The sequence below is a fragment of the Dipodomys merriami genome, unplaced genomic scaffold (assembly GCF_024711535.1).
Source record: "Dipodomys merriami isolate MVZ:Mamm:240054 unplaced genomic scaffold, mDipMer1.0.p SCAF_194, whole genome shotgun sequence".
Classification (NCBI taxonomy): Eukaryota; Metazoa; Chordata; class Mammalia; order Rodentia; family Heteromyidae; genus Dipodomys; species Dipodomys merriami.
Window position 1 is genome coordinate 564393 of NW_027203315.1, and position 27355 is coordinate 591747.

A 27355-nucleotide genomic window follows, 5' to 3' on the forward strand; every position below is an offset into this window, starting at 1 on the left:
TGTATTTTCTGTTAATATTGTTTAGTAACACATAAGATTTTACTCTTCTGTGGATTTGTCTTTAGTGGATACTTTAATGCTCTACTTGATTCAGGAATGTTTCTTCTCCCATAAGAAGGCTTTATGCTTTTCCAGCCCACATATCCTGTTCTGAGCAGGAACTTCTAGGGTAAAATCACACAGGTTCTTTTCTGACTCTCTTTTTTGGCTTCTCTCCAATGACACTTAGGAGGTAACTTCTCATGGAAGGTAAAGGTTGGTTAGAATCTGGTCAGACATCACATCCTCATACATAACTAATGTTATGTATCCTAATGAAGTTTTACTGGATTTGCTGAAATAGTGTCGTCAAACATAACTTTGGCTGATGTACAGGACTGAGTGTGTTATAAGTACTTCAATTAGTCTCTGTAAATACTCTTGGACTGCTTTTTGGTATTAGTCTTTCTTGAAACTTAGGCTGTATTTTTGATGGAATTTATAGAAATCTCTGTTTTTCTCTAAGATACGTACAAGTGTAGAAGTGCTGGACCATATTTCCATGTAATTCTATACTAAGTTCTTTTTAGGACTCTTTGTCCCATCTTTGATAGTTTTACATACCAGAGAGAAATGCACCAAGGTTCACATTGTTGTCACATCTTTCCTAGCTTTTGTTAGGATTTTTGTTGTTTTGTTTAAAACTATGGCCATACTAACATGTGTAAAATAGTTATTTTATTGTAATTTTGATTGAATTTTTCTCATGATTATTGATACTACTTTCATATTTTAATCAGCTATTTGTGTATGTCCTTTTTAGAAAAGTCTTTTTAATCTTTTTCCCATTTTAAAATTAGATTTTATGGTGTGGGAGTTACATGGAGCATTTTCTTTATATTTTCGAATTCATATTTGTTAAGAATCTATTTGAAGAATATGCAAATATTTTCTCCTACCATGCTTTTGCTTCTTTGTTGATAGTTCTTTTCAGTATAAAAGGTTTTCATTGTATGCACTTAATCTGGTTTGGTATGGTATTTATTTTTTAATTTTTGTTCAGTTATTGATTTATTATCAGTCATGGGGCTTGAACTCTGGGTATGAGCTTGTCCCTCAGCTCTTCAGTTCAAGGCTAGCACTATACTACTTGGGCCATTGCACAACTTCTGGTGTTCTGGTGCTTCATTGGAGATAAGAGTTTCATAGGTTTTTCTGCCAGGCTGGCTTTGAACCATGATCCTCAGATCTCACTCTACTGAGTAGTTAGGATTACAGGTATCAGCCACCAGAGTCTGGCATTTGTTTGTTTGTTTATTTTTTGCATGAGTCACTTTTGGTGTCTTATTTAAGGATTTGCTGTTAAATCTAATGCCATAGGGCTTTCTTCATCTCCTGTCTTCTTCTCCTTTCCCTTTCCCTTTTGTTCCCTTCTTTCCACTACTCTCTTGTCTCCTCTTCTTCCTTCTTTTCCCTGACCTTTGGCTTCCCTTCTCTCCCTCCTCCACTCATTTTGTTTTCTCTATATGTCTGAGATGAGACTTGCTAGTATCACTACAATTAGGCTTCTAACTTAGAAACACATGTAATACACATACCTCACACTCCACCATGGCTTTCTTGAGCTACTATTGGAGCTTGAACTCCAGGTCTCACTTTGGCAGGATCACTTGAGCCTTACCTCTAACGTGTTTATTAGCTGCTTAATTTGAATTGTTTTTCTAGGCTGGCTTACAGACCTCAGTTTCCTCCTTAGTAGCTAGGCTAAAATGACAGTCTTGAGCCAGAAGTGCTTGTCTTGTTTTGACTTACCTCAACATTTAACATTCACACTTAATTGGATACTACAATGAAAGGATTATTGTTACTGGTTTATGTGGAATTAATATTCAACCTAAACTGAAATAGTTTATCTTTCAAATTAAGTGTTGTATTATATCTCTAATAATTGTAAGTGTTCTTCTTACTGTGGTAGATTTTGATCACCAAGCAAATCATTTATGCTGGAAATATTGTTTTATTATTAATGTAATTTAATATTAATATGGAGGTAATGCTTATAGAGAATAAATACTGTTTTATCATACAGTGTGTTCCATTCCTTCACTCTCTGCCAATCCCTCCCTCCTATCTCTACTCCTGAATTGTATACTGTATTTTCATCACCCTATTTCCCTCAAATTCTATGGCTCTGCCACACCCTCCAGAAGATTTTCACATGAATACTCCATACATAATTGAAAGCACTTGTTTTTATTTCACAACTGAAGTAAGACAGTGGCTCCCTTTAATATTCTATAAATCATACTAATAGCATACATTTGTTACAGATCCATTCTAGTTCCCATGTGTTTGTTTTACTGAGAGATTATTAGAAACATATTGTTGGATTTTATTGTGTTTATAACATAGCTTTCTTTCTCATACTGATTTCTAGACAATTTGTCTTCAGATCTATTCTCAGTGTGTCTGTCTTGGTAAATATAACAGCATAGTGCTTATTAAACAGCATTTAAGTAAAGATAATGCCTTCCACATGTGTGTTTGTGGTGACCATTTTTCTGGTTGTTCAGTCATTAAGAGGAGTATTAGACACCAGACGTTGGTGGCTCACGCCTGTAATCCTAGCTACTCAAGAGGCTGAGATATGAGCATCATGGTTCAAAGCCAGCCCTGTTAGGAAAGCCATGAGATCCTTATCCCCAATAAAGCACTAGAGAACCAGATGTGGTGCTGTGGCTCAAGAAGTAGATCATTTGCCTTGAGCTCAAGAGCGGAGGTATAGCACCCAAGCCCTGAGTTCAAGCCCCATGGCCGACAAAAAAATAAAAAGAGGAGTATTCATTCTCCAATCATAATGAGAGATTAAAGAAATTATCATTCTTTGGCCTTTTAACCATGTCTTTGTAGACTTTTCAGAGTAAAATTTTTATTATATAGATTGATGATATACATGTTATTATCAGTGCTCTGTATCTGTGGTAACACAATTTGTGCTGATGTTTATTTCTTCTCATATTATCAGTATCTGTATTTTCATTATTCATTTTTGCTTCAGGTATCATTATATTGAGTTATTTTGATTTCTTGGCTTATTGAGTTTTGTGAGTATATTTTCTTCAGTTCAAATCAGACAGTACCTGATATATTTACTATTTTTATATTACAATATAAATATGGTTTCATTTTAGTAATTACTTTGCTATTTATTATGTTTGTCTCCTCTGATACTTATTTCTTAGTTTGCTTTCATGTAATCTGCACACAGCCTTCTATACAGTGAAAATCACCTGTAATACAATTCCTGGCAATCTTCTATACACTGTAAATCACCTCTGATGCCTATTACATTTTAAATCCTACTAAATAGTTGTTATACTGCATTGGTCATAGGATAATGCCAGGTTTTGCAAAGACTACATGATGACTATAGGTGCCATACTTTTTCAAATATTTTGGATCTATGGTTTGTTGAATCTGTGAAACAAACAAATATGCAAGGCATAATATACTCCTATAAAAATGCTACTACAGGGGCTGTGAAGGTGGCTCAGTGGTAGAGTGCTTGCTTTGCATGCATGAGGCCCTGGGTTCAGTTCCTCAGCACCACATAAACAGAACAAGCTGGAAGTGGTGCTGTGGCTCAAGTGGTAGAGCACTAGCCTTGAGATGAAGAGCTGAGAGACAGAGCCCAGGCCCAGAGATCAAGCCCCGTGACTGATGAAAAGAAAAAAAAAATGCTGTTATGCAGTAGCTATACCCTAATCTGGTAGTCTGACTGTTTCTTTAATAAAGAAGTAACCACAAATTTTATGTACAGAATAAAGACCATCCTTAGGCTGAAGCACAGAACTTCTAAAGACGTAAAACATGTATCATAATTGTTGCTATTCTATAGAACTGCAAGAAAGTAAATTTCCCAAACAGTCTGATTTTTCTTATGGCAGACATAGGTAATTAAGTTGCTGGAGGTACTGCAGTTCATTATTAATAGGTACTCTAGTAGTTTACAGTATTCTCACAATACTCGCCTATGACATCATATAATATAGTTACTTTTCAATGAGATAATTCCATTTAAAATCTGAATCAATTACACTTTTTAATTTTTTGTTGGTATTCTTTGAACACAGGTCCTCACATTTGTCAGCAAGTTCAATATTAATTGATCCATATTACTAATCTGCATACTTTGGTTTAATTACACTTATATATTTATATATTGAATCTTCATGCTTTATGAATCATGAATATGGTGCTGTGTTCTCCCTTCACAAATCATTTTAGACAACTTACATAAAATATACGTTCTATACATTCCTTTATATTACCTAAACATTTGCAATTTTCAGGTGTATTTTCATGTTGACATCTTTCTTATTGTCTTGAAGCAGGATAATTTCTTGTAAGACTCTGCAGCTGGAGATGTGTTATTAATTAATTACCTTTCCTGAAAATACCCATAATCTGCATTTTTAAAAAGTGTGAATTGACTAAGAAAGAAAAACTTAAACACAGAAAAATATTATTTTCAATTGTAAAATATCAGTATTACTTTCATAATACCTTAGGGAGAAAGACATACAGTTCTCATAAATCCATTCCTACTTTGATATTTTAAAATCTTAAATTTTAAAAGATAATGTGTTACCTTCACAATAAAGAGTTTTTGGATATCAATTAAGTTTTTGTATTTTTTCCTATGACTCATTTTAGAGGTCCAAAAACATAGATGTTTTGATTAAGTCTTTCCAGGATGAATCTCTGTGTAAAATAGCAGTCACAACTAATGATACAGTTGAGGGAAGATTGTGATTAGGAACACATTTAATTTTGAGCTCAAAATATAAGGCAGAGCTGATGAGAACTAATGGGAACCCTGAAGGATGAGGACTGAGGATTTCAATGAACCTGATGAAATGCATGCCCGGGGTGTCTACTGAAGTTGAAGAACCCCACAGTTATTCTGAGCATTTTTATGCAAAATTATGAAAGTCCAAATTAGCTGCAGCATTTGAATATGGTAGAGAAGGGAAGGTAGTACAATAAGAGACCATATTTTTTAGACAGTATTGGAGGACACTCCAGTATCCATAATGAATATAGAGAAGAGTGTGATAATTCTGCTGTCCTTGCCCAAGAAATACTTGCTATGTATTATGTTTATCTCACCTGATGTGTATTTCTTTATTTGCTTTCATGTAACCTGCACACATCCTTCTATACAGTGCAAATCACCTCTAATATAATCTCCAGGGTATCTTCTATACACTGTAAATCACCTCTGATACATATTATTACTAAATAGTTGTTACAATATATTGTTCATAGGATAATGCCAGTTTTTTCAAAGACTGCATGTTTACTATAGGTACATACTTTTTCAAGTATTTTGGTTCTATGGTTTGTTGAACCTGTGCAACAAACAAATATGTAAGGCCTAATATATTCCTTTGAAAATGCTACTGTAGGTGCTGGAAAGGTGGCTCAGTGGAGAGTGCTTGCCTTGCATACATGAGGCCCTGGTTTAGGTTGCTCAGCACCACATAAACTGAAGAAGCTGGAAGTGGTGCTGTGGGTCCAGTAGTAGATCAGTAGCCTTGAGCTGAAGAGCTGAGGGACAGAGCCCAGGCCCAGAGATCAAGCCGTGTGAATGATGAAAAGAAAAAACATATCACAAATAACATAGTGCATATAATAATATTTAAAGGTGCTGGACACAAGTGTCTCATGGTGGTAAACCTGAGACCTGAGGATTGAGCTTTCATCCAGCCCTTTCAGAAAAGTCAATGAAACTCTTATCTACAGTTAATCACCTAAAAATCCAGGAGCAAAAACTAATGGATGGCTCAAGTTATAGATCCTTAAGATAAAATGATCAGGTACAGCACCCAGACAATGAGATCAATACCTAATATTGGTATATTTTCTGTGATATATGGAAATAAATGTTACTTTTAAAAATTGAGTGGAATTGTGCAAAAATGCATACTGTTCAATAAGTAATGAAATCAATTAAATCAACCATGTAATCAATCAAGTAATGAAATCAATACCTGGCTTATGTAACTTTGACGTGCATATATATATATATGTATATATACACATATTTATATATACATATATATATACACACATATATGTGTATATATAGATATACATATATATGTATATGAAAGACCCTAGCCCCCTAGGATACTTTCATCAACGGGAGGGCGCCCCAGAAAACTCAGACTCCAGGCCGGGAGATGCAATAAGCAAGAGGAGTTTATTTGACGTTTGTGCAAACGGACTCTCTGTCCCGAGCAGACAGGGAGCCCCGAGCAGTGGTTACAAGCCTTCTTTTAAAGGCAAAAACCACAAAATTAATGCATAACACAAAGCATCCCATGATTGGTCCATTTAAAGGTCACCATATACACCAACAATCACTTTGCCACGCAGGAAATTTTGTAACACTCTTTGTAAAATGACTAGCCCATGGTTGGTTTAAGGGGGGGGGGGTTTACATGGTTACAGTCCTATGATTGGTTGACATTTGGCTTAGCTTGTGGTCTTGCCAGGTGGTCGTTATCTCAAGGTCCTGTCTGGGGAATTTCTAAATGGGAACTGAGGAACATGTACTGTCTGTTCTTTATCTACGACCACTGACCTTGTCCTGGGGTGGGCATCTGGTCCCTGAAACTTCTTAACTCATTTCTGGGAAGGGAAGGGTCAATGCTAGCGTAAGCAAGTTTACAGAAGCAGAATCAGCAGTTAGCAAGTTAGTAATAGTAATGGTCAATTTTTTAATCTTTCATATGTATATATTCATATATATATATATCACCTTCACAATAATTCTTTTTTTTAAAATTTAATTTTATTTTATTTGTGAACATACTGTACAGAGGAGTTAAAATTACGTGGGCAGGATAATGCGTACATTTCTTACCAAGCATTGCAGCCTCCTCCTTTGTTTACCCTTCACATCCCTTTCACAATAATTCTTGTAAGAATGCAAGAACAACAGAAACATAGAATAAATTCTCCTATGGATGTAGGTAGCATTTGGAGCAGGGAGGGTAAGCAGACATGGTAAAGGAGGTGAATATGGTTAAAAAAGAAGTGTGTGTGTCTCTGTGTGTGGTGTTTATCAATGAAACTTGCTGACATTGTTTTTTTTTTGTTTTCATTTGCTCATTTTTTGTTGTTGTTATTGTTTGACATTCCTGGAGCTTGAACTCAGGTCATGAGAACTGTTCCTGAATTTCATTATGCTGAAGGCTACCACTCTACCACTTGAGCTACAGCACTAGTGCTTCTAGGGGTGTTTGGTGGTTGTTGTTGTTTATTAGGTACTGAGAAATCAAACCCAGTGCTCCATGTATACTAGGTAAGCACTTTATCACTAACCCACATTGCCATCCCCAACCACACTGTTTTTTTCTTTAAATGTCAAAAATGTGCTTATTAATAACTGTCTATAAAACCCAGCAGCATTGTCCTTGTCAACATGATCAGAGTTTAGCAGCCAGAGAGAGTAAGAGAGAGAGGCCAAGCACTGGGAACTAGGCTGGGTGTCAGGCACTTGACAGGCCTCATATCAAACATTCAGCACCCTGAGGCTGTGTTGAGTGGGACTGGGGAGGCCTGGATCCACCAGGAAGGCCCCTCCCTGCCTCACAACCACACTGTTTTAAAAAAGGAGGCAGAGCTGGGAGTGTGGCTCAGTGGTAGAGTGCTTGCCTTGCATACATGAGGCACTGGGTTCCATTCCTCAGCACCACATCAGCAGAAAGTTCATTGTGACTTATCACCAATTAAGTGCCAGAAAACTAGAAGTGACATTCTGGCTGGAAGTGGTGGCATGGTAGCCTTTAGTGAAAAGCTTAGGGAATATGCCAGGCCCTCCCTGAGTTTAAAACCCACAACCAACAATTAAAAGAAAAAAGATACAATCATGAACAAACAAAAACCTAAATACTTGCTCATTGCCTTTGTTCTTCTATTTTTCTTTGTTCTTGAAACTGTATACTTCCTGTCATTCTATTTTCTACTTTCTTCCTTTCACCTTGGGGGATTGAACCTTGGGATTTGCACATCGAAGGTGGATACTACATACCAACCTATTCTTTCTTCTTTTAACATAAAAATTCTGCTTATAGGACAGGCAAGGTAGCTAAGTGGTACAGTGCTTGCATTGCATGAATGAGGAGCTGGGTTCTATTCCTCAGGTCCACATGCACAGAAAAATCTGCAAGTGGTGCTGGGGCTCAAGTGGTAGAATGCTACACTTTAGCAAAAGCACCATAGGGACAGCACCTGGCCTCTGAGGTCAAGCCTAAGGACCAGCAAAACAAAATGTCTGCTCATTTAGGCAATACTTCACCTGCAATTTAAATGACAAACTTACAAGTGACTTTAGTTCACTTTAAATACTACTGTCCTCCTTTCCAGTGAGTGCAGGGGCCGCACACAGAAGACACTCTATGCCTTTGCTGTCACTTGTAAACTAGCTGTTGTACAACAGTAAGCATCAACAATACATTTCTGTTCTTATTATTTTGAACACAATGGGATTTGTAAGGGTTGGTAAAAATAACTGAAGGAAACCTTTCCTTTTCACTTATTGGTTGTGATTGTAATGGATCTATCTTGCTGAGGACTTAAGTCTGACACTCTTGTCATTTGAGTTCTCTCTGAACTACTTTTCAATTTGTTTTCTTCTTAGGACACACACACACACACACACACACACACACACACACACACACACACAAATATCCTGAAGAATTCTAACTAGTTCATCAGACAATAGTTTTAGTACCAATTCTTCTTGTCCACAGCAATTGTATCATCTACATTAGGCCACTGGCTTAACTTGACTAACAGGTCCCTGTGTCAACAGTCAGCCATCCTGAAACCTGGGCACACCATGTCCCATGCTAGATTTGCCATGTGGTGCTGGTGGTGTACTGATGGGTAGCACAGGCCCTGTTCTGGGCTCCTCACTCTTCTCCCAAGGGGCTTGCCAGGCTTGCATATTGCATGAAGACTTTGGCACTGCGCTCCTCTCCTTGGCTGGCTCCTCACCAATCTTTTCTTTCCTGTACCTTCCATTTTGAGTTCTGGCCTTGACTATGAGCCCAGCCAACTTCCAACACACCTGATGAAGTCTCCACATCAATCTATTGGTAACAAACATTTCAGTTAGAATGCACATATAAAGATTTGGCTTGGTTTGGCATGACCCCATGGACAAGTGAAGTAAAGATGGTTAGCTGTGGATGCCCCAGGTAGTGATTTTCTCAAAGTACTGACAACTTTATAACAGGGACTTCATAGAAAGATGTTTCTGATCAAGAAAACTGAAAGAAAAAATGTAAAAGAACCTCACAATTCACTGAGGAAACTGAAAAGAGAAGTAACGGTAAGATGTTTCTCAAAGGAGCAGGAAAAATGTACACTTAATATTATGCTAATTATGGGAGGAAAAATGACCTAGAGGTGGACAACGATAAAGATATAAGTGCTCAAGGTAATGGAAGGAGACCTTGTGTGATCCCTGAGGTTCTAGTGAAAATCCTATGATAGCCTTGTTCAGTACCCACTGTGCTCAGTATCCCAGCTTCTCTCCCTTCCAGTCACTCTGAGATGCATCATTCCAGGTTAACCTCAGGAAGAAAGAAGGATTCACCTAATATTCTGCTCTCTCATTGGGATCAAGATTGCTTGGGAACTGGAGGGTTTTGGTTAAATACTTAGATCTCTGGAGAGCAGACTCTTCAGGGTAATGACTTTGGGTCATATGAACTGCCCCTGCTGATGATATCAGAATGTTCTGTAACATAGATGTGACTATGTTTGTGTACTTTATCCAGTAACATTCAATGAATGGCTATTGAAAATAATCTAATTTAGAGTTGAAATCTTTGAAGAAAGGGAGAACTCTTCTAAAGCCTAACTTTGGATATTGCTACAGGATGAAACTTGTGATAGGACTGTTGACATTCTGAAAAATTATATAACTGAACCCACTCTTAGTGATTAGGTTTAAGGTGGATATAAACCCAAGGCATGGTTCACCACTTCTCTTCTCAGGACATAGGAGCTTTTAGAATGAGCTGAAACTAAACATCCACTCATTCACCTCTGGGAGTGGCCTTCAAATAAAGTGCAATCCATAAGGGAAGAATAGCAAAAGTGCTTCTACACATCTGGACAGAACAGACTGAAAAGAGTATATCTCCTACATCTGTGTGCACACAGTAGAAGACCATTGTGTTCTCATTCAAATATATTGGTATTCTGAGATCTTAAATGATCACTATTGACTCTCTATGATACTGTTTCAAGTATACTGAAATACTTGGCCACATTTTATATGTTGAGATCTCTCTTGGAATGTCTAATTCCATACCTTAAAGATGGGGACCACATTGTGATTCATAGTAACTTGAACCTCTGCAAGGACCTATGAACTAGTCAGAAACATAAAGGAATATGCATGTCCATTCACATGACAAAAGATAGAAATTATTTGTGACAATTTATCATTACCCAGGCGTATAAGACATTTCAATATCAACTTCAATTGACGGACCATGACTATACCCTATAGAGTATTTTAGGTTTCTATAGGAATGGAAACTTTCCTGCACGAAGGCCAAAGAACCCATTTTTACAAAATATCTTCCCCGGCCTTGAAGTTCTTTCTACTCAAGGCCTGGGTACTGTCCCTGAGATTTTGTAATAAAGGAACAAATGTGATGACAGTCTATCAACATGATTCTCAGCACTACTTGTGGGAAATTTGGTTAAAATTGGTGATAATAGTCTCACAGCATTACCTACCTTGTTGGTCTTTCAATTGTGATTTTAAACCTCATATTCTTTAGCAACTAAGAATTCTGATATGAAGCACCAGTGCCCTGTTAGATCAGGAGATCTTAACTACTTGATCTAAGGACTCATGGTTTCCACAGAATAGGATATAAAATTAATAACATCATATAGACATAGGCAAAGGTCCTTTTGCAATCTCAGTAAAGGTCTGTTTACTTATCATTCTGTAAACCACATCCAAATTCTTCCACTAAATATTTGGAAGAATGCATTGTTTGCACAGAACATATTAGTGGCCGTCAGGTTGATTTCAGGGGCAAAATTTGTGAGGCTTCCTGTACCTTCTATATCAGATGCCCTTTTGTATCACTGATTTTTCACCTTAGGGTCTTGCTTCTTTGTCTGGGCCATTCAAAACACTAATTTTATAATTACATATCACAAGTAGCAAACAAGATAGGCACATATGACCAGATCCATGCTTTTATTGGCTAAGATACCATTTTCATGAAGCTTTTACATGGGATGGCCTACAAATACTATCTTTCCAATTTCAGCTTCCTGAGTAGCTAAGATTCCACACATGAGGGGGTGTAATTGCTCATTTTTAATCACTGGTTTTAAATTAAAAGAAGGAAAGGGTAGTTTACAAATTCAGTGAGCAGTAAGTCCCTTAAATTTTGAGCTCAAGGAAAAGTGTTGGCCAAATGATAATAACAAAAATGATAAAATAAAAAATAAAATGCTATGATGAGGGCTACTTTGAATGAATGTGGTATGTTGGTTCATGTCTTTCAATTACAGCTACATGACAGGCCTAGGTAGAAGGGACTCCAGTCCATGAACCATCCATTATCAGAAAGCATCCAGTTTGTAAAAATGGGAGAATGAGCTATATCCAATGGCCAGTGTACGTGTGTGTATGTGTGTGTGTGTGTGTGTGTGTGTGTGTGTGTTACAAGTAGGAAGCCAAGGGCCTCCCAATGCCCCTATTTTTTTTAACTAGGCCTCAGTGATAAGCAGAAGGGTGAACAGTGTGAGGGAAGGGGTTAAGCTAGCAGCCTAGCTAAATCTGGCAATGTGAAGTCCACTGTCCTTATCTTATAAATGGAACCCTGGCCAGGATTTAAGATTCTCTTTGAAAAATTAAAATAAATACCAAAATTGTTGAAGGGATAGGAATTGTGAGGTGAAGCACTGAATGAAACCTCTTATTCCCAGAGAGAGATTTCTTCAGAACAGCCCACAGGGCTCATGCTTTGATTCCTAGCTTTTATGGAGGCCAAGATCAGAGAATCAACTTTGAAGCCAGCTCTGGTTGGCTTCAACTCAGTTCCTGATTCAACACCTCATATTGGCACAAAAATATTTTCTTCATGAAAGTGTGAAAGTAGAGCTCTTCATGTAACCAAACAGCTCTGGACATATGTAGAATGACTGGCTTATATAGGATCTGGAGTCTCGGTCTTGGTTTACTAATTAAGCACTTTCTAATGTAACAGATATTTTTTCTAAATGCCTCCATGATATCTTTAATTACATAACTATACTGTGGCATCTATCTTGGCTTTAGATATTCTAAATTTGGGTCAATGTTTGTATTTCTGTAAAAGAAGACAGTATATTTGTTGGAAGCCATATTTGGGAAGATGGAATACTGGAGTCTTTATTACACAGCTAGCAGTCTGCAAGCAGCCTGATGTAGCAAAGACTTGCAGTCCACAAATACACTGAGACAGCTTGGAAACAGGACAGAAAGGGAAAAAAAGAATAAAAACAACACTAAGAAACCAATCAGCAAAATAAGGATACATGTGGAACCGTTGCAACAATGAGACGTACACGTTGTCATGTCAAAAATGAACTTAACAACTTAGGTGGGAGGGGGGAGTATTGGGTGAGGGAGCAGAAGGCTGGGAAGTGATGGGAAGGGGAAACAAAGGAGGAGGCTACAATGCTTGATAAGAAATGTACTCATTATCTTGCCCATGTAATTGTAACCCCTCTATACAGTATTTTTACAATAAAAAATATATAAAAAGAGAAAAAAAACATTACAGTGAAAATCTAAAAAAAAAAAAAAAAAAGAAACCAATCAGCACAAGAGAGTGCTGAATTGACACACTATGATTACCAGAGAAGCCAAGAGACAAGACACAGGACATGATCACAGAGACATGTACCATGGCATCTAGTGCCACTGATGGTCCAGCCTAAATAAGGCCTAAGCAGGAGGCAAGTCCACAGGAAATTCCAGTCCCAGGCACTGGACTAACAGATTGAGTAATATATCAGCCAAATGCTCACCCCTGATTCCAGCGAACCAGCCACACCCATCAGTTGGGTGGCAAGTGATGGATGGGGGAATTTCTTTCCCCCTGCATGAAGACAAGATGCCAGACCCCACTATCCACCATGTGGCGAATAGGGCACCAGCCACACCTGACCTCATTACTTAATATTACTGAATTATTAAATCAATTTATAAAATGTTACATCCTCTTTACCATTTTGTAAACATTCAAGAATTTGTTTTTGGTAGAAGCCATTTTTCTTGAGCCCCACCTTTGAAAGAATAATTCTCACATTCACCAACAATTAAACATTGTTCTTTTGAAAAGTTTATTTCTTCCTTCTTCCTCATTCCTTCCCCTCCTCTTTCACTCTCTCACTTCCCTCCCTCCCTCCTTCCTTCCTTCCTTCTATGTTTCCTTCCTTCCTTCCATCCTCCTTTCCATCCTTCCTTCCTTCCTTCCTCTCAGGGATTAGAAGTAATGCTGTAGCTCAAGTGGCAGATGATTTTATTTTTTTGTTAACTTCAATTTTTGTGAGGTTTGACTTCGAGGTGAAAGACTTTCCACACATGTTAATTTCATAAGTTTTCTCTCCTGTGTCTGTTCTCTCGTGGACATTAAGGTGTGACTTCTGGGTGAAAGACTTTTCACACCTGTTACACTCATAATGTTTCTCTCCAGTGTGTATGCTGTGGTGTAGAATAAGCTTTGGCTTGTTAATGAAAGACTTTCCACACCTGTTATATTCATAAGTTTTCTCCCCTGTGTTTGTTCTCTGGTGTAAAGAAAGGTGTAGCTTATGGTTAAAGACTTTCTACACATTACATTCATAAGGCTTCTTTCCTGTGTGTGTTCTCTGATGGACAGTGAGGCTTGACTTCCAGGTGAAAGAAGTCCACACATGTTACAATCAAACGGTTTCTCTCTTGTGTGTGTATTCTGGTGGCCAGCAAGGTTTGACTTCTGGCTGAAAGACATAAGATTTCTCTCCTTTGTGTGTTCTCTGGTGGAGAGAGAGTGTTGCCTTTGAGATCAAAGACTTTCCACAACTGTTACATTCATAAAGTTTCTCTCCTGTGTGTGTTCTCTGGTAGACAGTAAGTCTTCACTTCTGGGTGAAGGAATTTCCACACATGTTACATGCATATGGTTTGATTCCTGTGTGTATTCTCTGGTGGACAGTAAGGTTTGCCTTCTTGGCGAAAGACTTTCCACACACATTACATTCATAAGGTTTCTCTCCTGTATGTGCCCTCTGTTGGACAGTAAGGTGTATCTTCTTGGTGAAAGACGTTCCACACATGTTACATTCATAAGGTTTCTCTCCTGTATGTGTTCCCTAGTGGACAGTAAGGTTTGCCTTCTTGGCGAAAGACTTTCCACACACGTTACATTCATAAGGTTTCTCTCCTGTGTGTGTTCTCTGAGGGAAAGTAAGGTATGTCTTCTGGGTGAAAAAGGTGTCACATTGTTAACATTTCTCAACTACAGGAGACACACTAGGACTATATGCAGCACACATCTTACTGGGATCACTGTAGACACTCATGTTCTGACACCCAGTGACTATTTCTGTCTTCATCCCAAAGGAGTTCCCATTATTCTTCATCAGTTCTGACTTCTGTATGGAGCTCAAATTAAAAAGTTTTGATAAATCTAACTTTTTCTTCACCTGGGTTACTTTTCATGATTGCTACTTCAGATGACTATTCATTGTGACTTTCCTGACAGATAATAATCATATCCTCCATTTCTTAGACATCTAAAATGAATTAGAGAAAAATAGACAAAAACAAATGAGATCCATAAATTCCTTAATGTAAAGATATTTTCTCCCATTCTGTTTCAATATTCTCAAATGTCAAAGCATTGTTTTATGCAGAATATATACTTTTCTCCACAATGTAGTAATTAAGAAAGTAGTACTGATGTTTTACAATGGAAAATAATGTTTTTCTGTATTTCAGATTTTTCTATTTTTCTCAAGGAAATGTTTACTGAAGTTATTCAGCTACACACTCATAAAGCTACGATTCTGAATGCCACTCCATGGCCAGCAACACTGATAAGAAATTGTCCCTATCAGAGGATAGTAGCCCTAACATACTCCTATTTCCCTCCTACCTGCATAGTACTAGTTTAAAAGAAAATGATATCTCCTTTTCTACATTTCTCATTGTCGTTTTCTCTTTTAGAATGACTTTTCTAAGGACAAAAAGAATTGCTAACATTAACAATACTGGCACACCAAATTCAGTTTGTGTTCACGAGAATAATGGATTGACAATTCCTTGAGACAAAGGATCACCTAGATCTCTGCCACACATGACTCAGTGACCCGTCCAGCAGGCCAGGTAATTTGGTGGGGGATCTGAGAGGGCACCTCCTAAAAGAACCGAGGGGGGCGAGAGAGGATCGAGACCAAGCGCATAAGGAAAGACAGAGTCAGTCTGAGTCGCGTCAAGGTCTCATTTATTGGCAAAGAAACTTAGGTTTTTATAAGGAAAGAAGGGGAAGCACTGTATGGAAGGGAGGGGTGGACGGAAATTTTTTTACAGTGAAGTCAGGGCAGGGTCTTTTGGTCCACTGGTTTCGGTAATTGACTGGCCCAGCCTGTTTTAGGAAGTAATCTAGATGTACACCTTGGAATTTCCAAGAACGGCTATTTATCATGGCTTAATCAGGTGTTTGAAAAAGGCCAGAGCATTCATTCTCAGGCAGGTTTCAGGTCTCCAACAATTCCCCCTCCTTTTATTAAAATGGCCAGAGTTGACTTTTGGCCCGGCAGAGAGGGCCCCTATCCAATTTTGTGGAAGTACAGTGTAGGCCATATTATTGCCACAAACAAAAACCTGGCTCTGCTGTGAGTATAGGGAGGCAGAAACATTAATAACATTGTTGCACAGGGAAAAGGAGGATATCCCAACATCAATGTCATACTAGCTGGGGAAGTTTATAACACTCTTTGCAATAAAACAATCAGCGGGTGATCAAACTGAGGTAGTCCCTCTGGGAGGTAAGGGTTAGGGAATCTACAGTGTTACAGGCTTGTGATTAACACTTGGCCTAGTCTGCTGGGCTCATCAAATGGCCCTTATCTTGAGCCCCCTAAATCGGGAGTTTTTACACAGGAATGCGGAGGAACATACTCCTTGTTTCTTATCTTGGGTCCCATTTGGCCATTTGGGGAATTTACTTGTTAGCCCTTTAATTACGACTACAGAGCTTGTCCCAGGGCCAACATCTAGACTCCAAAACTTTTTATATATCTCCAGGGATGGGAAGGGTCAGTGCAAGTGCAAGCAATTTTACAGAAGCAAAACCAGCAGTTAGCAATTGTAAAATGTAACTCTAATTTTTAATCTTTTATTCCCCCATTTTTCTTTGGACCAATACTAATCTTAAAATTTAGGGGGTTTTTATCTCAGTCGTAGGGGTGTCTCTATATTATCTTGTGGGGTGTCAGTTGTTCTCAATGCATGGTATTTGGATCTCAGAACTAATAGAAGGACTGCGCTGATCTTTTTCTTTTACAAAAGACACCAGTCTGTTGAGTATACAAGGTCCGATTGTAACAAAAATAACAGTACCAGAGCCCCTTACATTTTTTTTTTCAAGGCTTTCTTTACTACCCTCTTTTTTTATGATTTTTTGAGCATCTTTGTGGCTGTAGTTTAAAACTGCCCATTTTTCCTTTGGCTTGCAGAACCTTTATCTTAGAACAGCCTTAAGGCACCACTGTGATGCAGAAGCTTGCTAGATTTTAAGGCTAAGAGTATTACCTCCACTGATAACACACTCAGGTTATTACCATACCAGAGCCAAACTAGGCTGTGACCATAGAGTGGATTTCCAGTCACTATGCACTGAAGTGCCTAAGGCAAGCAAGCCAGTGATATTCTTGTCCCCAGTATCCACTGTGGGAATAGAGGGTTTCTGGATATCACCCAAAAGAATGTCCCACAAGATCTTAGATTTAGCAGCAGTCAACCAGGAAGCCGACTCAGGTGATGGAATCAGGCAGGAGTTTCTCCAGGTGGCTGTCAGGCCATCGTTGAACTTTACCTATTAAGGTATGCAGCAGCAGCAACAGCAGGGTCTCTCAGTGGCTCCAAGGGACTGTCACACCTCATGCTGGGCTGTAAATTCCTACACAGACTGGTTAAGGATACATTGCATAGCCTTGGCAGGCTTTGATCCTGCTGGTTTTTAAGATCTTTAAACAATAGCCCAGGACAATTTACCAAAATCACAACCTTTTTACTAACCAGATATTTTTGTAAATACACACAGAAGGCTCAGAAGGCTTAGTCTTGCAACCATCTCTGACAGATGCAGTCTCCACACCTTGCACACCAACAACTGTTAACACTATTCTTTATGTCTTTTTTTTTTTTTTATCTATTTTGCCTCATTTTTTTTAAACTCTGGACCCTTGATCTTAAAATGGGGGTAGAAGGGCGAAGGTCCATCTTCTGTAACTTCTTCAAGCTGACTTCAGGGGCGTTGACCTTACCTAGCCAGGGACCTATAACTTTAGCCTATTTTACAAAGAGGCTATCAGGGTTAGATGTCATTAAGAATAATATTTTAACTTTTTACAACTGCACAGACCTTTTCTCTGGCTACAGCAGTGTAGCTTGTTTAGCACTCTAGTTTGCAAAAGAATCTTCCTAGATGGCTTAGGAATGTGATCTATAATGATCCCAAGTAATGCCTAAGTTACCTTTGCAGGCCTTTAGACAGATATCAATGATATCAATAGAAACACACTCTCAGGTTTACAAACTTTTTCCTGAGCAGATGAACTTTATGTAACTAGTGTCAGCTCAATTAGAGCTGCCAATTAGAGCTTTTGGCACATAAAGGGGTTGAGATTTAAACTCTCTCCAACATTTTATAACATTAGCTTTTTATTACTATCACAGAGGACTGGCAAGTTCCTGCCACTTACAAGGTAGATAGTCATGGACATTAGGCATGCTTTCAAACTCTTTCCATGACCTCCCGGCTCTGACCAGTTTTGAAGGGCCACGCACAAATGACTCTAGGATCTGACATTTCTGCCATCCAAGCAGTGGCTTTATTGCCTCTGGATGCTCCTCCATTGCTTTCGTCCCAGGAGTGTCTTCTCCACATTGGGATAAATGCCTCATGCCTCACTGCATTTCCCTTTAGCTGGTCGCTGGACTTGAACTCGGGGCCTGAGCACTGTCCCTCAGCCCTACAGCTCAAGGCTAGCACTCTGCCACTTTGAGTCCCAGACTCAGGGCTTGAATGCTGTCCCCTAACTCTTCAGTCCAGGGCTAGTACTCTGCCACTGTGAGTCTCGAGCTTGGGGCTTGAGTACTGTCCCCTGACTCTTTAGTCCAGGGCTAGTACTCTGCTGGCTGAATAGAGGTGACAGTCTCACAGGAACCTTTTTGTGCCCGGGCTGGCTTTGAACCAGTTTGCAGATCAATGAGTCTTACAAAAGGCCATTTTACTCCAATTAAAAGCAACAAGGTGGTCAACATAGAAGTAGCTTTTAAGCATGCTCTTACCTGAAACTTATTAAGAGTCAAAGTTACATCTGACAACTTGTAAGAATCCTCTGTGCTTTGCTTTGGGCTTGCTGGAAACTTAAAAAACCTATAAGAGCAAACTAGAATAGCAATTATTTTGGTAATCCTAATTTTTCCTTTGTGCACATTGAGGCCAATGTTAAGAACAATTTTATATTTAAACTTTATATCCAAAAATCCATTCCTATTTTTTTAAAACCTCTTATTAATTACCTTTAGTATTTTATACTTTAGTTTTTATTTGCATTTTGAAAAGATCCCTTGAAATCTTGAGGCCAAGTGTCACTCATTGCCTCTTGGTTGCTTCTGTTAAAACAGACACACATTAAGATTTTTAAACTCAAATGACAATTTTTCCTTAATGCAAGAATTACAGTCACCTTTACTATATCACAAAGCTAGACTTAACACCTTTATAACTTTTAAAAGCATCCTAATTGTGGAACATAATTGAAAGTAAGCCACATTATATAAATAACTTTTTAGCCCTCTTTTAAGGCCTTCCTAATTTTAATGTTAACACATCCAAGGGGAGGTTTTAGCAATACTAATCAGATCATCACATCACTCATTTTAACCATCATGTTTTCAGTGTCTATCTGCAGAGAAAAGAGAGAACAAAGATGGGCCACTCAGCCCCTTCTATGGAATGGCCACACACCCAATCTGACTCTTTAGGGTTAGATGAACTGCGTTTGCATCAGCTTGCCCTCTTTTACCATGCATGGACTCCTCCCAGGGCCTGTCCCACCATGCATGACAAGCTGAACTGCACTTCTGCTTGTTCACCCCTCACCCCTAAAGATAGGTCTTCTGTTGGCTTCTAAGTTTTTCCCCGTCTCTTCTCTTGGTTCTCGAATGAAATACACAGTTTTTAGACAGACAGAACAAGTAACATCTTTGACAGTGTTAAACTAACCTTTACATTTAAATTTCTAATACTTATCCCCAAATTTTAGCCAAGGGAACTAGATCCCAAACAGCCAATGCATTTTTGTTAAGCCAGGCAACTTGATTACAGTATAAACTGTCTTATGCATTTTAAAATATTAGTTTTTAAATACCAGATTTTTTAATTTGCAAGTTAAAGAATCTTTACAAAGCCATTTAAAACAATGTTAAGATTCTTTAAAATTTTTGGTAATGTCCAAACCTCATAACCTTTTGAATTTTTAAATTTAAACTCACCCAATTGTTACAGCATGCTGACAATTTTTATCTTTGAACACGTTCACAGACACACACAAAACACTCACACAGATCTTAAAGCGCGCAAAAATCAAAATCAGTTGTACGTACACCTTTTAATGTTGTTTAAAAAAAATTTAAGACAGTATTTCTTTTAAACTAGGTATCTTTGTTGGGCTTCATTTTCCCAGAGCTTGCTTATCTAGCAAGGCAATTCACTAATTAGTCTTTTGAATCTCTGTGCTGTTCTCATTCAGCAAGCTGAATCCAGAGTCTGCTGAGTGAGCCTGTCACACTCACCCAAATCTTCCCTACTTCAGAAAACATAAAACGAACACACACACTAAACAAGACAAACAAGTGGCCACAAAGACAAAATCAGGTCTCAGTGAATGGGGCGACATCTCACCACCATTCACTTACCAGGGGACTCAACACCCCTACTCACCTCCGGAGGATTTTTTTTTTTTTTAGATTCCTGCAAGCATTGACCCAGGGGCCTTCCAAGGCTGAAGAGAATTGCCAGTCATCTTGGGGCAAGGGAAAAAAAAAATCCCTAGCGGCCGTCCCCTCAGACTGACAGGTTCTCCCCCACGCTCAGACCCCCTGAACCAAGGCCCAAGGCTGAGATCTAACTGGGGCCACTCGCAGGTGGTCAGTGGCAATTTCATAATTGACAAACAAGCAAGTTCCTAAAACCTGACAATCTGGGCTCGAGCTGTAACTTTTTTCCAGTGATCTAAAATCAGACTTAAGGGGGTTGTTAGTTGCCGCCCCTTCCCTTTAAGGACAACAAGACAGACAACAGAGACAATCAACACTAAACAGAAACAGAGGAAACCAGACAGGCGCTGCGCGGCAGTCGAAGGACTGCAAACAGAAAAAGCAACTTCAGATGGTAATGGCCATCTGAACATGTTTTTTGTTTATGATAGCCTGAGCCTCTGCCTTATCTATAAATTCAGCCTTCCAGGTTAAGAACTGGCTTCTAGTCAGGACTGACTGAACCACTTTAACCCACTCGTGAGGCAGCAGGCTGCCTCCTTGGCCCAGTCCTTCAAGTATAGAAAGGGTGAAGGGTGCATTAATACCATAATTTTTACTGCTGAATGTAAGTCTTTTAGATGTTTAATTTTTAATTTTTTATATTTGGCCTGGCCCACATTACCTCCCCCTCATTCCTGCTCTAATTCCTCCCCCTCTCCCTCAGAGGCTGAGGTCCCTTGCTCAGCATCTTCATCCTCTGAGTTATCACCCTGGGTGGTGTCTGCCTGATTCCCCTGAGTACCAGAACGGTCATTACTGGAAAAGAGAGTGACCCCGAAATTGGTATCTTATTACTTTTACTTATCCTTGGCCTGGCCTGTGCTCTGGGTAAGGAATCAACACGAGGCTAAACAAAGCCAGCTTCTCTTGTAAGGTCAGTCTGTAATTCCTGTATTTGTTGGGTGAGATCTCTTAATTCCCTTTTTATGGAAAGGACATCTTTTAAAGAGGAGACCTGTCTTAACAGGGAGTCTTTAGTTTTTAAGAGTCCTTCTACCCCTGGAATCTGGGTAAGAGGAACTGAATCGTTTGGGGGGGGGCGCTTGGAGCGCTGGGGGGAAATGGCCCATATAGGGGCGGAGAGGGCCAGTGGAGTTGTCTGGGATGTCCCCGGTCTGCTATAAAAACTTGGGACTGATATTGAGGGTGGGGCCCGTATTTTTCCTCCTCATATTTGGCAGCCTCCATCTCGAGGCTGGCCTGCTGTGAGGGGTCAAGCCAATCATCGTCAGGGACATTTTGATGAATTACAGGATAGAGTGCCTTATTTTTTAATGATTTATTTGGAGGAGGTGGCCTCAATAAAGGGGGGGCCAACTTAGTAGGGATAGGCTCATCAATAAGGGATGGGGAGGGCGAAGCCACAGTATTGGCCGCCTCGTCCGGTCTTGACATCCCCTTTTGTGACTGAGTCTCATTTGTTAGGGGGGCGGGTGGCAAAATGTCCTTAGAGCAAGACTCATGCTCAGCTGAGGGACAGGAAAGGGCGTTCTCCGCAAGAGCTAAAAGATGAGAAAATTGTCCATCTCCTTCCACATCCTTCAAGATGTCCCTAATAACCCCATAAAAACTAAAAAAGGCTTCAGGAACCGTCTCTCCGTCCCTGAGGAGTTTGTTAATGTCCTTTCCCACTTTATTCCATGTAAGAGGGTGAATTCCTGGCCCATGTAATACTAACCATGGACATTTTTCCTCCACTAAACAAAAAAAATTATGCAAGTCCTTTTTCTTAACTCTAATTCCTCTCTCCCTAAGACTACTTTTCATTTCCTTAATGAAAAGACCTTCTTTAGACTGACTCTCTCCCATGGTTAGTTGACAGCAATCTTTACCTCAAACCTTTCCGGGGTGCACGAGCGATGCAGTCCGGACATCTCTACCACGCGTGTCAGGAGCTCCTTGCTTGTAGGCTGTCCGGTAGGTCACCGTGTCTCGGGCCCCACGTTGGGCGCCACTTGACCCGTCCAGCAGGCCAGGTAATTTGGTGGGGGATCCGAGAGGACACCTCCTAAAAGAACCGAGGGGGGCGAGAGAGGATCGAGACCAAGCGCATAAGGAAAGACAGAGTCAGTCTGAGTCGCATCAAGGTCTCATTTATTGGCAAAGAAACTTAGGTTTTTATAAGGAAAGAAGGGGAAGCACTGTATGGAAGGGAGGGGTGGACGGAAATTTTTTTACGGTGAAGTCAGGGCAGGGTCTTTTGGTCCACTGGTTTCGGTAATTGACTGGCCTAGCCTGTTTTAGGAAGTAATCTAGATGTACACCTTGGAATTTCCAAGAACGGCTATTTATCATGGCTTAATCAGGTGTTTGTAAAAGGCCAGAGCATTCTCAGGCAGGTTTCAGGTCTCCAACAACTCAGGGGCACTAGGAATACTATTGCTTGGTACACCTCAAGATAAACATACCAACTGGGTCTGGATCCAATATCACCATTCAACATGTTTTATCTTACCTGTGAAATACTTGTCTGAGGCTTCACTTATTCATGGTTCTGTACCTTGCTCCAGCTTGACAATCAATTTAGGTTTAGGAACACAGTGCCCTGTGAGTAAGAAATAGTGGAGAACTATTGCTCTTGCTACATCATGATTGCTGTAAGGTCTCAGACATCCTGTTGACAAGATTGCTCCTAAATCTGGTTTCTCAATTAACAGCTCCATGGTGGAGTTTCCCTCAACTTTAGGTTTATTTTGCCAATTGTGTGGCTTGAACTCAGCTCTTTTGCTCAAAGCTAGCATGCTACTAGTTTGAGCCTTGGTTTACAGTTCTAGTTTTTGAATGGTTAATTGGAGATAAGAGTCTCATGGTCATTTTTCTGCAGTTGCTGGCTTCAAACAAAAATCTTCAATTTCAGCCTCTGGAGTATCTAGGATTCGAAGCTTGAAGCAATGCACCCTATATCAGGATTGGCTTACAAATACACACTTTCAACTACTGATTTCCGAATCATAAAGTCAGTAGTAATGTATATTTTATCTAGAGTGTAGATCCACCTATAATAATCACTCCAAGTCTGGGAAGTCAGTCTTCTATGAGTGGAACATAGTTTAGAACTTTTGTCCAACTACTGATTTGCCTTCTTAAAGAATAAGAATAAAATTAGCTCTTGAGGTACATATAATCAAGTTGAAGTTTCCCTTAGAAAGAAATGACACTTCCCATGGACTGGAATGTTATCCCTAAATAACATAAATAGTCTAATGTCTACTAAAATAAAAGCACTTGACCTTCCAAGTAAAAATGACCTTTGCTCACCCACAGACATGAGGTTGTTATAGGTCTCCAGCATCACATCTCTATGAAGGGTCTTCTGACCAGGATCCAGATCCTGCCACTCCTTCCAGGTGAAGTCCACAGCCACATCATCAAATGACATCAGCTTCTGTAACGGCACATTCCCATGAAGAAATTAGGGCTGGTTTATGAGAATTCCAACCTGGAATTTCATTATGCTAAAGGTATGCTTTTGTCTTACATAAAATGTTTGCAGTTTGCTGTGTCATCTATTCACTGAGAGAATTAAATAGCAAATTAGAAATTCTGGACAATCTATAAACCTAGTCACTAAACAAGAAAGGTCTGCAGTGCCCTGGTGGCTTATGACTGTAATCCTAGCTACTCAGGAGGCTGAAGTCTGAGGATCGTGGCTCAAAGCCAGCCTAGGCAGGAACATCGGTGAGACTCTTATCTCCAATAAACCAACAGAAAATTAAAAGTAGCACTGTCACTCAAGTGGTAGAGCACTGAAAGGCTGAGGGACAACAGCCAAGCCCAGAATTTAAGCCCCAAGACCATTAAAAAATTAGTTTCCCTAATGCATGCAAACACATTTCTGCTGCTAGCAATAGAGACAAGATCACAATTCTAAGGAGACAATAATCTACCATGAAAACATTAAGTCTAATGAGGTGTATGAAAGATGATATCATATTTTGATAAACTTTTAGTACTTATCAGTTTGATAATAAATTAAACAAATAATTTTCCTGCATTTACATATTCTCCATCAATGTAAACCCTATTTAGATCTTCTATTAACAAGTGCTCTCAAAAGCAAGCAGAACACATTCAGGACCACACATGGCATACATAACATAGCACATTAGTAGGTCTATGTTAGCACAGTGTCCTCATGAAAGTTAAAAACAATAACAATACTCCAGAAAGTGTGATTTAGGTTACACATAAAAATATCCTAATTAACCATTTCTTGTTTAAATACTAAATATTGAAATGTGGTCATAGATACCCTGGTATTTCCTTCCTATATAAAAAAGAACTGCTACCACGAAGTTTTGTAAACCCTGCCTACATTCTACAATAATAAATATAGGTGGGAGGGGAATAAAATATTCCTTTACAAGATTTTCATTTCAATAGGACTTCATGGAAGGTAGAGGCAAATGTATAGAGGTACAAGGAACATTTAAGATGACAAAAATGATAAAGATGACCAAATGATCAAAAGTGGCACATATTCCTGAGTTATTTCTCCAGTAGATCCCCAAGGATCTATTTCCACTTGTGTTAGTTAATAGCAAAATCCTTCAGAGATCAAAATCAATTACTGAGCAAACATCTTTGAGATTTTGCAACAAGTGATATTGCTAATAGAGAAAACCCGTCACTGTATAATTTTTTTTTTTTATCAAAACCAGTTCCTATCTTACACTGGCAGTGAGTGAAAATATTCAAAAGTAGTGGGATGGAAAAACAAAACCATACTACATCAAATGAAGTTAGACAAAAATATCACAATCAGGAGAAATCACATTTTCTTGTAGTATATCAATTGGGGGAAGGATGTACTTTTCTGTAAGGAACTCTGACGTTGAGCTGAAGGGGGAAAAGGTTTGAGAGGTTGGAATTCCAGCCTGACAGCACTGAGAGCTGGCAGCTGAAGGCTTAAATGATAATTCTTGAGAGGGTTAAGAGACCGGAGTACAGGCCTTTTCCTTAATTTTGGAAAGATAGCAGCTGAAACTGAGGTGCTGTTGACCTTGAAGGCTAGGTAAGGTGAACTTCATGTCTGCATTTTCTCTGGGCACCAGTCTTCTGTCTCAGGAGAATAAGGAAACATGTATCCCTCACAAACTGTTGTGGCTCTCATTGTAAAATAAATGTAGATACGTCATTTTTGCATCTTATCAATGGGAACCTTCCCTGTGTGAACTCAAGCAACTATGCTTGCTTGCTGGCACCCAGGGACCAAGTGTCAGAGAGCCTCTAGACCTCTGGTTTTCCCTAAGTCTATCTGTTTTTGTTTGTGTGTTTCTCTAATTTTCTTTGTTTCTGGAATCCTCTAGAACTCTCTTGGCAAAAAAATTTCCTATACAATGGGTAGGAAAAATGTCAAACATAAAAGTAGTGTGTTTTCATAATAAAAAAAGAACCAGATCAGCAAATTAAAACTGATCACTAAGAAAAAACAGTTTCCAGATAGATGATTTCAAGAAAAGAAACAACTGAGAGACATATGGAAGAAAGAGGGAATGAAGAAAGCAAGAAAAAAATTAATAGAAAGAGAGATACAAAGAGAGAGTAAGAGAAAAATAACCAAAACTAGTGAGTAGAAAATCAAGAATAAAGAGCGAAAATAGAGGGAAAAAATCTTGTGAGTGTACTTTAGAAAATAAACAGAAGCTGGGCGCTGGTGGCTCACGCCTGTAATCCTAGCTACTCAGGAGGCTGAGATCTGAGGATCACGGTTTAAAGCCAGCCTGGGCAGTAAAGACTGTGAGACTCCTATCTCCAATAAACCTCCAGAAAACCAGAAGTGGCGCTGTAGCTCAAGCGCTAGCCTTGAGCTGAAGAGCTGAAGGACAGTGCCCAGGCCCAAAGTTCAAGCCCCATGACTTACAAAAAAAAAAAAAAAGAAAATAAACAGAAATTAGTAGAAAGACCTAAAGTTCAGCTTAAAGTACAGCCTAAGTTTCAAGTAAGACCAAGACCATGATGTAGTACAACAAGTACATATGGAGAGTAATTTAAGTACATATAGGTAAATCATTCCTTCAGAATACACGAAAGTGAGTGTGACCACACTATTTCAGCAATTCCAGGAAAATTTCTTTGAGATAGTTTAATGTTACTAATGAGGATGTGATCTGGTTCAAATCTATCCTACAGCTTCATGAGATGTAACCTCCTCTGTGTCATTACATCACATAACAAGTGTGACTACATTTTCTCTTTCTTTAAATTTTTATTTATTTTTTATTGTGAAAATACTGTACAGAGGGGTTACAATTACATGGGCAAGATAATGAGTACATTTCTTTTCAAGCATTGTAGCCTCCTCCTTTGCTTCCCCTTCCCATCCCTTCCCATCCTCCCCCAGCCCCCACCCCCAATCCTCCCCCCACACCCCAAAGTTGTAAAGTTCATTTTCAACATAACGACTTGTACTTCTCATTGTTGCAAGGGGTCCACCTGTATCCTTATTTAAACGACTTGTTTTTCCCCTTCTTCTCCACAAATTGTACTGACATCAAATACAGTGAAAGCAGGGGTTATACTGTGGGGGAGGGACATACAAAGCAACAAAGAAATAATCTTATAAATGCGTTAGAAACAATCGCATGAAAGAAAAATAACATTTGAATACATATCTTAGGGTTCATTTCCCTAACATCACTGTGACTACATTTTCTGACAACATAAACCTAGACATTCTGAAGCAAATTTGCATTCAACTTAGAAAGAATATAACTGTTTAATGTGCTAAATCTACAAGCAATCTTTATCTGCTAAATCTACAAGCTATCTTTATCTGATTTATGAATATGTTCCAGAGGCTGAATCTGTGTGGTTGGTATTGTTTTTAATTCTTGAACATCTTTAGGTTAATATAATGGAATAAAAAACAAATGAAAAATTAAAAAAAAAACAACTCACCAGAGATCTATTCATTCTCTCTTGCTGCTGACAATGAACAGATGAATCTGGAAGCAT

At 39.0% G+C, this 27355-nt stretch overlaps 1 protein-coding gene across 1 annotated transcript in view; it reads right to left on the reverse strand.

The window, feature by feature from the left end:
• The window catches only part of LOC138831369 (zinc finger protein 665-like), a 52127-nt gene extending 24772 nt beyond the window's left edge, over positions 1-27355 (reverse strand). Inside the window, exons 1-5 of the mRNA XM_070028484.1 lie at positions 27299-27355; positions 23647-23783; positions 22238-22406; positions 14234-14439; positions 13646-13837 (exon numbers count right to left, since the gene is read on the reverse strand). Coding sequence (XP_069884585.1) covers positions 13646-13837; positions 14234-14439; positions 22238-22406; positions 23647-23783; positions 27299-27355 — 761 coding nt within the window. The remainder of the gene's footprint in view (positions 1-13645; positions 13838-14233; positions 14440-22237; positions 22407-23646; positions 23784-27298) is intronic.